Source organism: Balaenoptera acutorostrata, chromosome 7, assembly GCF_949987535.1.
Source record: "Balaenoptera acutorostrata chromosome 7, mBalAcu1.1, whole genome shotgun sequence".
NCBI classification, from domain to species: domain Eukaryota; kingdom Metazoa; phylum Chordata; class Mammalia; order Artiodactyla; family Balaenopteridae; genus Balaenoptera; species Balaenoptera acutorostrata.
The window spans coordinates 62,779,413-62,792,579 of record NC_080070.1 but is presented as its reverse complement, the minus strand read 5'-3'; the positions used below and the strand labels follow the sequence as shown (position 1 = coordinate 62,792,579).

The window sequence follows — 13,167 nt, the reverse complement described above, 5'->3', positions numbered from 1 at the left end:
ATAGTAGGTATGTGCATATCTATTTTCCTCTAGACTATAAGTTCCTCAAGAACAACAGCTATAACTCTTTTATCTCTATCTCTCCAGCAACTAACACATTGCCTGGCTTGTAAAATGCATTCAAATGTTTGTTTGTTTTAAGTGTGTGTATGTTGGGAGGACAGATGAAATTATTTTTTCCAAATAGATATCTTTATCTATACTGCCTAATTTACTGAATAAAAAATCATATGGTCCCATCATTTGACACAGTTTTACACTTATATAACCCAAAGTCATAAACTAGATATATAACATGAACTATATATACTATTTCCTTTGATGTGTATTCAACTCATACAAATTATAACATAAGTACATATTAATTCAGAGACAGAGAGACTAAAAATATCTTCTATTAGTAATTTATTAAAACTACAGAAATAGAAAATATTAACACACAGCCTTTACCTAATGACCCTGAAATATTTTATGAGCATTACAGTTACACAACCTCAGTACTAGAAAGGACCTTGGAATTTTATGAATCCTGAAAACGTATGTAAGGATTAGAAACAAATAAACCTTCCAAAAATTACGTAACACCTCAAAACCAAGTTGTATTAAGTCTCAAACTATAACTCTATTTTTAAAACTATTCCCACAATTTCAGATTCAGAAGATCAAAAGTGAGAATACCTTTTTGTTACTTTTCAATGAGAACATTAATATGTCTTGCATCCTCAGTAGAAATTAGAGAAGACACAAATAGAATGATATCCCATGTTCATGGACTGGAAGATTTAATATTGTTAAGATGTCAATACTACTTAAAGTGATCTACGAATTCAATGTAATTTGTATCAAAATCCAATGATTTTTTTTGAAGAAATAGAAATATCCATCGTAAAATTCATATGGGATTTCAAGGTACCTCAAGGAGCCAAAACAATTTTAGAAAAGAAGAGTAAAACGGGAGAACTCACATTTCCTAATTTCAAAACTTACTACAAAAGCTACAGTGATCAAAACAGGGTGACACTGGCACAAAGATTGACATATAGCCCAATGTAATAGAACAAAGTGCCCAGAAATAAACCTCGCATGCGTGGTCAAAAGCTTTTTGACAAGGGGGCCAAGTCCATTCAATGGACAAAGGACAGTCTTTTTAACAAAAGGTAATGAGAAAACTGGATATCCACATGCTCAAGAATAAAACTGGACCCTTACCTAACACCATATACAAAAATTAACTCAAAATGGATCAAAGACCTAAGCTAAGACCTAAATGTATAAAACTCTTAGAAGTAAACATAAAATAAAAGCTTCCCAACATGGAGTTGGCAATGATTTCTTGGATATGACACCAAAAGCACATGCAACAAAAGAAAAGATAGTCAAACTTGGCTTTATAAAAACTTTAAAAACCTGTAAATTAAAAGACATTATCAACAGAGTAAAAAGGCAACCCACAGAATGGGAGAACACATTTGCAAACCATGCATCTAGTAGGGGATTAATATCCAGAATATATACAGAACTCCTAGAACTTAACAATAACAACACAAACCCAACTCAAAAATGGGCAAAGGACTTGAATAGACACTTCTCCAAAGAAGATATACACATGGCCAATAGGCATGAACATGCTGAGTATGAAAAAAATGCTCAACATCACTTATCATTAGGAAAATGCTAACCAAAACCACAATGAGATACCATCTCACATCCATTAAGGATAGCTACTATCAAAAAACCCCAGAAAACAAGTGTTGGTGAGGATGTGGAGAAACGGACACACTTGTGCACTTCTAGTGGGAATGTAAAATAGTACAGCAACGGTGGAAAACAGCATGGCAGTTCCACAAAAAAATTAAAAATAGAATTACCACATGATCCAGCAATTCCACTTCCGGGTAGATGTCCAAAAGAATCTAAATCCAAAAGACCCCTGAAAGCAGGGTCTCAAAGAGATATCTGTACACCCATTTGTATAGGAGGATTGTTCACAATAGCTAAAATGTGGAAGCAACCCAAGTGTTCATCAATGATTGATGAATATGCAAAATGTGTTATATACAAGATGGAATATTATTCAGCCTTTAAAAGTAAGGAAAGGTTGACATATGCGACAACATGGATGAACCTTGAGCACATTATGCTAAGTGAAATAAGCCAGTCACAAAAAGACAAATACTATATACAGTAAGTCCCCTACACATGAACGAGTTCCGTTCTGAGAGCTCGTTCATAAGTCCAATTTGTCTGTAAGTCCAACAAAGTTAGCCTAGGTACCCAACTGACACAATTGGTTACACAGTACTGTACTGTAATAGGTTTATAATACTTTTCACACAATAATACATAAAAAACAAACACACACAAAAAATAAACATTTTTAATCTTATAGTATAGTACCTTGAAAAGTACAGTAGTACAGTACAACAGCTGGCATACAGGGGCTGGCATCGAGTGAACAGGCAAGAAAAGTTACTGACTGGAGGAGGGAGAGGAGGTGGGAGATAGTAGACCTGAAGGATCGTCAGCAATAGGAGATGGAGGGCAAGCTGCAATTTCACTCACATCTGACGCTGATGGCCCGGGTTCTGGTTCCTTGCTGGATTCAATTCTGTCTACCCTCTTGAAAAAACGATCCAGTGATGTCTGGGTAGTAGTTCTTTTTTTCTTGTCATAGATGACACGATAGCACTAGATTGCATTCTGAACAGCTGCTGCAACCTTCGTGTACTGTTCTACGTTCGGGTCCTGTGCCTCAAAAACTAACAGTGCCTCCTCAAATAAAGAAAATCCCCTTGCCATTTCCTGCATCGTGAATATCTTCGGTTCTTCAGTTACTTCTTCTTCCTCTTGTCTCTCTTCGTCCTTTCTCTGGGCCTCCAGTTCCATCAGGTCTTCATTAGTAAGCTCCTTGTGTTGCACAGCAAGTTCCATCATTATTGCTTGGTGCTTCTTAGCAGTACCAGCTACATCACCACTGCTTTTACGCTTGCTTCCGGACATCCTGGGCTTGAAATAAAGATACTGTACTATGGTACTCTATACAGTACTTTAAAGTACACAAAAGTACAACCACTTGTAGAGGATGCATTCATGTAACAATGTACGCCAGACACGTGAACATACACTATGTGACTGGACGTGCAAACACGTTTGCATCTTTGAAAGTACAAAACTTGATGGTTCATATGTAGGGGACTTACTGTAATTTCACTTATATGAGATACTTAGCTAAAATCATAAAGACATAAAGTAGAATGGTGATTTCCGGGGACTAGAGGGAAAGGGGAGTTACTATTTAATGGGTGTAGAGTTTCAGTTTTACAAGATGAGAAGAATTCTGGAGGAAGATGGTGGTCATGACTGCACAATATAAACGTACTTAATACCACTGAACTGTACACTTAAAAATCGTTAAGATGGGGCTTCCCTGGTGGTGCAGCGGTTGAGAATCTGCCTGCCAATGCAGGGGACACGGGTTCGAGCCCTGGTCTGGGAAGATCCCACATGCTGCGGAGCAACTGGGCCCGTGAGCCACAACTACTGAGCCTGCGCTCCGCAACAAGAGAGGCCGCGGTAGTGAGAGGCCCGCGCACCGCGATAAAGAGTGGCCCCCGCTTGCCACAACTAGAGAAAGCCCTCGCACAGAAACGGAGACCCAACACAGCTAAAAATAAATATAAAAAAAAAAAAAGTAAAGACTTAAAAAAAAATCGTTAAGATGGTATATTTTGTGTATTTTATCACAATATAAAAATTGGAAAAAAAATCAATGATAAAGATGTAGATTGCTCCAAATTAATCTATATCTCTACCTATCTATCTATCTAAAATGTCATCCCAACTAAAATATAAGATACTTAAAAGTTAAGTAACTTGATAAAACGTAACTGAAAAGTTTGAAAAAATAAACATGAGCGTATACCTGGGAAATTCCTGAAAGGGGTATAGCGGTGGACTAAGCCTAGGCAGACCTACTTAAGATACAAGATTTTTAAAAATTAAATAATGTGGCAAAAATTATTGTAAATGTTGTTTGGAAAAATAAACATGTGAGTAAAACATGTGGTATAGTAATTAAAATAATTTGATATTCAGGCTGAACAGGCATATCAGTGTACCTGTGAATCGGAAAAAATTTTTTTAAACACTTTTATTAATTCATACTAAAGATATATTGCTGAGAAACTTTTTTTTCTCTACAACCAGACTTAGAATTATTTGAAAGTGTATCAGTGAGATTGCAACACCCCACTCTGACATGTATGATGAATCGCTAATCACAGAAACAGCTTCAATTTCCAACACAGAGCTTCAGATAAGGGTTTCCCAGACACAACATTCCACATTTATCTTAACTTTGTAGTCTTCAAGGAAACAGGACTCTTAAGTCTACTTCTCAGCCCAGGCCTGATGTTAATTAACCTGATTCACAGTCTTGCTGTGCTTTAAACCTATCAAATATTGTTTCATTTAAATTCTGTCTAAACTCCACCCTTCTCCAGAATCCTATAATAACCCTATCCCCTCTGGCAGTTCCTCTGGTGTGTGATCTCCCTCACAGCAGCAAGTTAATTAACCTAACTTTGTTAGCCTAAAGATATATATCCCTGGTGGTCTTTATCAGATCAAAATAGTCTGTTAAAAAAAAAAAAAGTACATATGGAAATTTAATACATAATACACATAGCATTTCAGATCAAGAAAAAGATGGCTTATTCAAGAAATGATATTGAAATAATCTTCTGGGAAAAAGATAAAAGGCAACCATCTGGATCCCTACCTTTCTCTTTCAAATTCCAAATGTTTCTAAGATTTCAATATTTTTAAAAAATGAAATAAAAAAAAAACTAGAAGAAAACATCTTTTTACATCTTTATATCATGAACTGAGGTCTTTTCAAAACTCAAAAGGTATAACTATAGTAAAACTGTATGAGGTTATGCATTGAATAAATTTCTGGCAGTGAAATTGCTGGTTCAAAAGTATGTTTCTGTATAAAATGTTAAAAAAAATCTGTACAGCAAAAAATAAACAAAAAGTATCACAAAGAAAAAGACAAAAGGCCAACCTAATATAAAAACAGTTAAAGAAAATAAAGGATTCGAAGGAAAAGAAAAGACAATGGTCAAGAATGTTCACATTTCACTCATATTACAGAAATGTAAACCTCAAATGCAGAGATACTATTTTTAATCTATCACAGCAGCAAAAGATGTTAAGTTCTGTAACAGCCAGTATTGACATAGATATGAGAGAAAACTGGCGCTCATCCGTTGTTTCTCAGAATATACATATTTACCGTCTTTTGGAAGGGCAGTTTGGCAACATCTTTAAAATTTTTTAAGTATGCCTTGACCCATCATTTCATGATCAGAAATTTCTCTTACGGACGCAAACACAGAACTGTGCAAAGATGTTCATGGCAGCTATTGCCACAGATGTTTGTTAATGAGGAACAAGTTTAAAAAAATATATGGTACATCCATACCATAGAATATGCTACAGATGTTAAAAACAATGATCTATATGAACTAATAAGGAAAATCTTTGCACATTTGGCAGGTTATGACTTTCTGTTAATAAGGTGTAGTGGCTACTTTTTAAATGAGAAATGTAAGGAAAAAACAAACCCTAACTGAAACCGCAGATTAAATATGTATACATATATATATATACACACACGTACATATATATGTATACGTATACATATACATACATACACACACACACATACACACACAAAGAGTATGTTTTCATTCCCATCTCTATCCCAGGTTCTCACCAAAGGTAACTACAGTTGACCCTTGAACAACATGGGTTTGAACTGCCCAGGTTCACTTATATGCAGATATTTTTCAATAAATATACTGGAAGACTTTTTTGAGATTTGTGACAATTTGAAAAAAACTCGCAGATGAGCCATGTAGGTTAGAAATATTGAAAAAATTAATAAAAAGGTATGTCATGAATACATAAAATACATATGATACTAGCCTATCCTTACATAGGCATCAGGTGAGTGATATTTAATATAGAATTAATAATGTGTTAGTTTTCCTGTTTTATAACTTTGTTTTCAAAGAATTACATTACCTTACAGGTACAGTATGCCCCCCCCCCCGTCTCTCCCTCCCTTATAATTTATGCTTCAGCAATTTTGAACTATTTACAGTTCAATAAATATCTCAATGCAGTGAGTTCCTCTATTCTTACTGTCTTTTCTGTCTATATAACATCCCCTTCCCTCCACTGTCCATACCCCAACCTCTGTAAATCCCATTAAGCCAGTGTTTCTTAACCGTGGCATAACTGACATATTGAGCTGGATAATTCTCTGTTTGGAGGCTGTCCTGTTCACTGTGAGATGTTTAGCAGCATCTCTGGCCTCTACTCACTAGATGCCAGTAGCACTCCCCCCAGTTGTGACCCAAAATGTCTTCAGACACTGCCAAATGAATGTATAAAATATACGTAGATTATATACTAGTGTATCCTTACATTCGCAACTGGGTGACTGAAGTAACTAGAGAAGGTAGAAAAAAGCTTACTTCTCACTACAATCCTGTGTGTTTTAAATTTCATACCTCTTCTAACCTTTCCACCGCTACCACCCTAATCCAAGCCACCTTTCTCCCTTCCTCTTATCCTCCCACTTTTTCTCTCCCAACTACTGCAACAGCCTCCTAATCAACTTTTCCCTTTCTTCATCCTTGGCTTCTTCAATCCATTTTTACCAGTCCTTTTAAAAGTTAAATCAGATCATGTCACTCATTTGCTCAAAACCCTCCAGTGTCTTCCCAATGTCACTCAGAGACAAAACCAAAACCTTAAAATGAACCTCACACAGTCTGCCATCCTACCCCCCATGCTCCTCTCTTGCTGATTTCTCCTTCTAGTATTTGGTTTTTGTACGTCAAAAAGGAATAAATAGCAATTTCAAAAACTGAACCTATTACTATCTGTTCCCTTGCTGTGTTCTAACTTTGGACTCCTTGCTGTTCTTCAAACACATGAGGATCCTTACACTTGCTGTTCTCTGTTGGGAACACAACTCACCCAGATACTCACATGGCTCACTCCCCAACTCCTTCAGGTCTTTACTTCTCAGGGGGTCTTCCCTGGCCACCCTATTCCTACTCACAACACCTATTAACATCTAATACATTACATATTTTACTTACTCATCTTGTTTATTGTCTCTTTTCTCCATCTTGATCAGTGGTTCTCAAACCTGAGTCTACATCAGAATCACCTGAAAGGCTTGTTAAAAAAGTTTCCGAATCAAGAAGTCTGGGGAATAGAGCCTGAAAATTTGCATTCCTGACAAGTTCCCAGATGATGCTGAGGTTCCAGGGACCACATTTTGAGAACCAATGTTTTAGAATGTAAGCTCCATGAGAACAGAGATTTTTGTTCACCTATTCACTGCTTTACCTCTATGACCTGCCACATGCTAGGCACTGAGATAGGTAAATGAATTTACTCTGTTCCCAAGGCACCCTCTGATTTGGTCTGCTATATGGTGCTAAAATTTTACTGAATACTGTAAAAGATAAATTACATGACTGTAATGAGTTAAACTGTGTCCCCCAAAAAGACTGGGGTTGAAGTCCTAATCCCAGGAGCTATGGATGTGATCATATTTGGAAATAAGGCCTTTGGAGAGATAATCAAATTAAGATTAGGTCAGCAGGGTGGCCCCTAATTCAATATGACTGAAGTGCTTACAAAAAGGGGAGACCACCATATTAAGACAGAGACACACAGGGAGAATGCCATGTGACAACAGAGGCAGAGACTGGTGTGATATAACTTCAAGCCAAGGAACGCCAGTGACACCTGAAGCTAAGAGGCACGGAACAGATTCTTCCCTAGAAGGTAGAGCATGGCCCTGTCAACATCTTGATTTCAGACTTCCAACCTCCAAAACTGTGAAACGATAAATTTCCGCTGTTTTAAATCACTCAGTTTGCTGTACTTTGTTATAGCAGCCCTAGGAAACTAACACAGTGACCAAAAATGCAAATGACTACACCAAGCTGTATAATTTCAAGTCTCCCTATTATCCAACTTGCACCAATTTGTTTTAATATATAGCTTTCATTGTGAACTAATCAGACTTCCTGTTTCAGAATCTCCCCAACTTAATACCGCCTCTCTCTGCCCTCCATGTGTCCCTTCAATGTGCAAGGCAGCTCACACTACAGGTTCTAGATAATGTACTCAGATTTTCTTTTTGATTTCTCCTACCTTCCTATGGGCTACCCTATTTCACATACAACAGCTTCTTTATTTTTTTTTCTTCAAGGGACACTTCTTATTTTCACACATTATAGATTTTGGCATGTATTTTCCCACAGGACATCTGAATTAGTTATAAACTGAAAATTTAAATACACATTCGATACACATTTAGACTTCAAAATAAAATGCTAACTTCTCCTTTATGGAACAATTCTCCATTTTTTCCCCCTTATTCTAAAAGAATGACCTTAATCCCACTTAGGTTTGGGTAAAAGAATTTTGCCATATTCTTTCCACCTTGCTGTGGTTTGTACACTAGTCTCTTTACTCAAATCTCAACAAATCTTCTAAAAGTAACATGGTTGTACTGGGAAGCTTAAAATTTTAAGTGAATCTGAATGAAATTTCAGCACCAAGTTGTCCATTTTCCATTTACTGTTTGTTTACAGGTGCACTGTCACAAGAATTCCAATCAATGATTTCTTCACACAGAAACTCTAAATTACTGTGGTTTATAAAGTAAGCTGTATAATGCAATTTTTATCTTAGTGAGCACAAGTCAACATACAAATTGTTAAAAGAGTTTATATATACAAATAGTATATAGCATATACCTAAATGACACACTTTTCTATTTCTATGACTAGATGATCATTAATTGATATATACTCCTAAATGACTTTGTGATAAAATTCTAATAATTTCTGGATACTGAATTTACTCAGAAATATAGACTAGTATAATCTATACCCTAAAAAAAACATATTTAAGAAAAATACCTATCTTTAAATGGGTAGTAACCACAAAATATTTTTAAAATGCTGAACCCTAACTAAAAAGATCAGAAAAACACAAACTCCAAGCAAATTTAAGAGAGACATCTAATTGTTCTCCACTAGTACTAAAATACCATACTCTCTTCCTGTGAAGAATTTTAAGTGAGTCATTCTTTCCTTACTAAATCACTGTTTTACTTAACATATGGTAAAAAGAGTTAACTGTTTGGTAACTTGAAACTTTACACTCAAACTGTACATTAATACACACTACCACTACGGCTGTCGGAAAATAAAATAAGTATGATTACTATACACAATAGTTAGAACACACAGCACCAAGTGATTTACCTGATAAAAGCGTGGAAAGTTGCAAAAAGTTAGTTTTACCTCCTAAAACCTCAGATTCCCACCGTCTAAACTAACACCAGAACCAAACAACTTGAAATTATGCACGACACCTTTTCCTGGCACCCAGGCACAGCTATTACTGCTCAGTTTTTGGTAAATGAACATATTTCTGTTCGTTACACATTGGCCTAATTACTCTATTGCATTAAAGTTCTAATTATAATTAACTTTTAAAATCATAAGGAAACCAATTCATGGTTAGGATAATAGTTTTCAACCTGAAACGCTTTAAAAGGATATACCACAATAACTATAAGGAATTGAGAGAACGAGATTATAAATCTAGTCAACTTTTCCAAAGCTTGTGATGTTTTGTCATTTGAAAATAATAATAAAGGGAGAGGGTAAGAACTGGGCAAGAATAAATCCCCACCCCTAAATTTCTTGCGTATACAATATATCCAAATTCAGAGCTGTAAAGCCAATTTGTCAGCACCTACTAATCCCATCACACTTGGTGGGGAAGGGAGGAGGGAAGGAAAAAACTCCTTTCCTCGTCCTCCACGCAGCTAGTGCCAAAAAACACACCTGCCTCACTAGAGGCAGGGAAATTTAAAAGAACAAATCGGCCACAGACAAACCTGCTGGTCCAAGAGAGCCCTGAGGAAGTCCCCCGGCACTTGCGGAAGGCGCCCGCTCGCTGGGCGCTGGGGCGGCGCGGCAGCCCGGCTGCTCTCCTGGAAGGTGTCCACACCTGAGCGCCCGCAGGTCCGCAGGGAGAGGGCCCAGCGGGGCACGACCGCTAGGTGCTCAAGCCGCGCGGTCCGGAGCGCAGCCCGTGTCTCACCGTCGCCACCCGACGGCAGGCGGCGCGCGAGGAGGCGAGGGGCACGAGAGGGCAAAAGGGAAGGACCCACGACCCAGAGAAGGCTACATGTCAACAAAATAGCGGCCCGGAGGGCAGGCGGCCCCAACGGCAGTTCGCAGAGGCGCCGGGAGCAGGAAGTGCCCCGCGCCTCCCTCAGGAACCCGCACGTCCCCAGCCCCGGCGGCAACTCCGAGACACCTGTTTGGCGGCGCCGGGGGTGGGGTTCCACCCTCCACGCTCCCCCACTCACACACTCACGCTCCGAGAGGGGGAGGGCGAGGGGAACCGAGACACTGGACCCACAGTCTGAGGGCGCCTCCGCCGGCCGTACCTGACATCAGCCTCGGCTCCCTCTTGCCCCTCCGAGGGGGCAGAGAGGGGGACGACACGAGACCGGCGACCCTCGCTCTTCTCGGCAGCCGCAGAAGTGGCTCGTGGCTGCTAGCCGGGGCCGCCCGCTGCCGCCCAGATTATTCCCCGGCAGCGGTGGCTGCTGCGGCGGCGGCGGCAGCAGCCGAGGCGGGCCCAGCGCGCGCTCCCGCCCGTTCGCTCCGCCCCTCCCCGCAGCGCGTCCGGGCCGAGGCCGGCGGACAGCGCAGCCGCCACCCAGGGCTCTCCCAGCGCTGACGTCGCCGCCGCCGCACCAGCCCCAGGGAAGGGCGGAGCGAGAGGGGGCAGGGTGGGGCGGGGCTACGACGACGTGTGGGCGCGGGGATTGGCAGCCGAGCGCACGCCCCGCCCTTGTGCGAAGGGGTCTGGGAAGTCGGGTCTTCTCTGAGCGATAGCTGCAGCTCTCTTGCGGCTCCTCGCTGGCGGCTTCCGCCTTCCTGATCCTGCTCTAGGGTTTTGCGTTAGCTTGCGGACCTTGAGAGGCGTTAAAAGCAGTGAGACATCAGGGACCAAGACTGCGGATACCTGAGGGACCTTTGTCTGAGGGACAGGCTCTTACCCTGCAGGAGTCTTATGGCCTCTAGCCTGCTCTTAAACAGTTCTTTTTACCCCTGTTATGCCCCCCTCCCGACTCTCTTTACTCAGTATCTCTCTGGCCTTAATGAAAGGAAACACAGCAAGATGAGGTGCGCGAACTGTTGTTGCATAACCAGGTATGTGAACCCGCAGGGGCTGAAAACCCAATTAGTGATACCACAAAGCCTCCTGAAGGCACACGTGGTCTTTGGTTCTGTCATTACTTCACTGCTGTCAGGCAATGGCCGGAAGAGCTTCCTCGGATCCTTGCAAAACCTCACCCCCGCCCCCTTTAGTTGGCAAAGGGACTTTGTATCAGAAAACTGTTTTTGGATTAGAGCGAGGAGTCCTGGTGCGATTGAGGCAACCCCACAGAAGTCAGGAGGTGGGGTAAGGTCTTGACTTTATTGGTGTTAACCGTCGTTTACAAGGCCTAGCCTGAGGGTGAGAAAGCTCCCCTGCTTCCTTTAAATGCCCTCCTCGGCAGTTCTTTAGTGCCTTGGCCTCTGGGCTGGAATCTTGGTTCCCTTCACCTATTAGCTGTGTAGCTTTGGCAAGTTGCTTAAAATGTCCGGGAGAAATAATAACGTTAGTAAGGTATTGTTGTTGGCCACCCCCCTTTAATTTATTTACATTCAGCTTTAGTGTAGTTTAACAGGATATGCGGTTAATAAATCCGAAAGAATCGTCCAAAAGAGTTTTAAAACATCTAGATTCTTATCCAAACCTCATTTTTTCAGATGAGAAAACTGAGGTCAGAAAGATAAACTGAGAAGCCCGTTCTGGAAGAGAAGTGCAAGTATCTGATGTCCAGGTTAGTGCTCTTTCCTGGGCCCATGCCTCCAGACTTCTCTCTTGGATCCTTACCTCCATCATTTTCTTTCTTCCCCAGCCTCACCCCCTTTCCTTCCACAGCCGCTGTGAAACAGGGAAAAGAGACCCTTCAGAGGTCAAAGTGTTCCAACTAGAAAGCAAAACAAAACAAAACACCTCAGAATTCTTATTTTAATTTTATTAATATTTATAATGAATAAGGAATAATATTTTTCCAGTGAGCAAAGATAAGAAATCCTTCCAAGGATAAGCTCAGATATAGCATGTCTAAGATAATTTTCTTAGTGGCAAGAAGGTATGTTGATACAAACAACACCAGATCAAATCAGCCCCTCCTACCCTTCAGGGTATTTTTGAAAATAGCTATTATTTTCATGAAAACAATACATACTTATTCAAATACAAAAAATAATTTTCCAAATCCCGTAATTCAGAGGTAACCATTTTTAAAAGTTCATATTATACTCGTCCAGACATCTCTAAGAATAAAAAATACATAAAGATATATAAATACAATGTATGATAAGCTGGATTTCATTATGTACACAGTTCTTTTCTCACTGAACAATATATCATGAATAACATAATTTTTAAAAGTTGCATAGTGTCCATTAAGTGGATATACTATCATTTATCTAACCAGTATTCTATTGATTCATTTCTGGTTTTTCTCCAAATGTTTACTATTTTAAACAACTCTGTGATGAGCTTCTTAATGCACGTACCTTTGCACAACTGTGCAGCTGTCACCTTGAATAAATTCCTGGAAATGATATTCATGTCAGCCAATTTTTCTTCATTATCAACTAGAAAAAAGAAAGTGTGATTACTTTGAATATAATTTATATGTGAGACTCAAAATGACCAGATTCTCCCATTTGAAACACAGGTAAACCTTGGACAGTATGTTTGTCTGTCTGGTGTGGTGTTTCAGTAATGTATGTCAAAGCTCCTTGGAGCAGAATAATGTGTGTCAAGGCTCCTTGGAGCAGGGTGATAGACACTGATAGTTAATTAAACCCTTTCTTTCTTACTAGCAGAACTCTGATTTTTTTCAGGGTGACAGTGTGTCCAGTTAAAAATATTTACTTCCTCAATCTCTAATAAGTCATGGTTTAGCCATGTGAC

The 13,167-nt window shown here is 39.7% G+C and overlaps 1 protein-coding gene across 4 annotated transcripts in view; it reads right to left on the bottom strand.

Moving 5' to 3' along the window:
• C1GALT1 (core 1 synthase, glycoprotein-N-acetylgalactosamine 3-beta-galactosyltransferase 1) overlaps nt 1–10,825 on the bottom strand; it is a 43,962-nt gene extending 33,137 nt beyond the window's left edge. For 2 of the 4 annotated variants that reach the window (XM_007164791.2, XM_057550451.1), the window contains exon 1: nt 10,571–10,825. Coding sequence is in view for 1 of the 4 variants with exons in the window: in XM_007164790.2 (XP_007164852.1) it covers nt 10,571–10,577 (7 nt within the window). In the remaining 3 variants the exon portion in view is untranslated. Of the gene's footprint in view, nt 1–10,012; nt 10,133–10,570 lie in introns of those variants that run through there. The other 2 variants (XM_007164790.2, XM_007164792.2) reach the window with 2 other exon arrangements.
• Between the last annotated feature and the right edge of the window lie 2,342 nt (nt 10,826–13,167).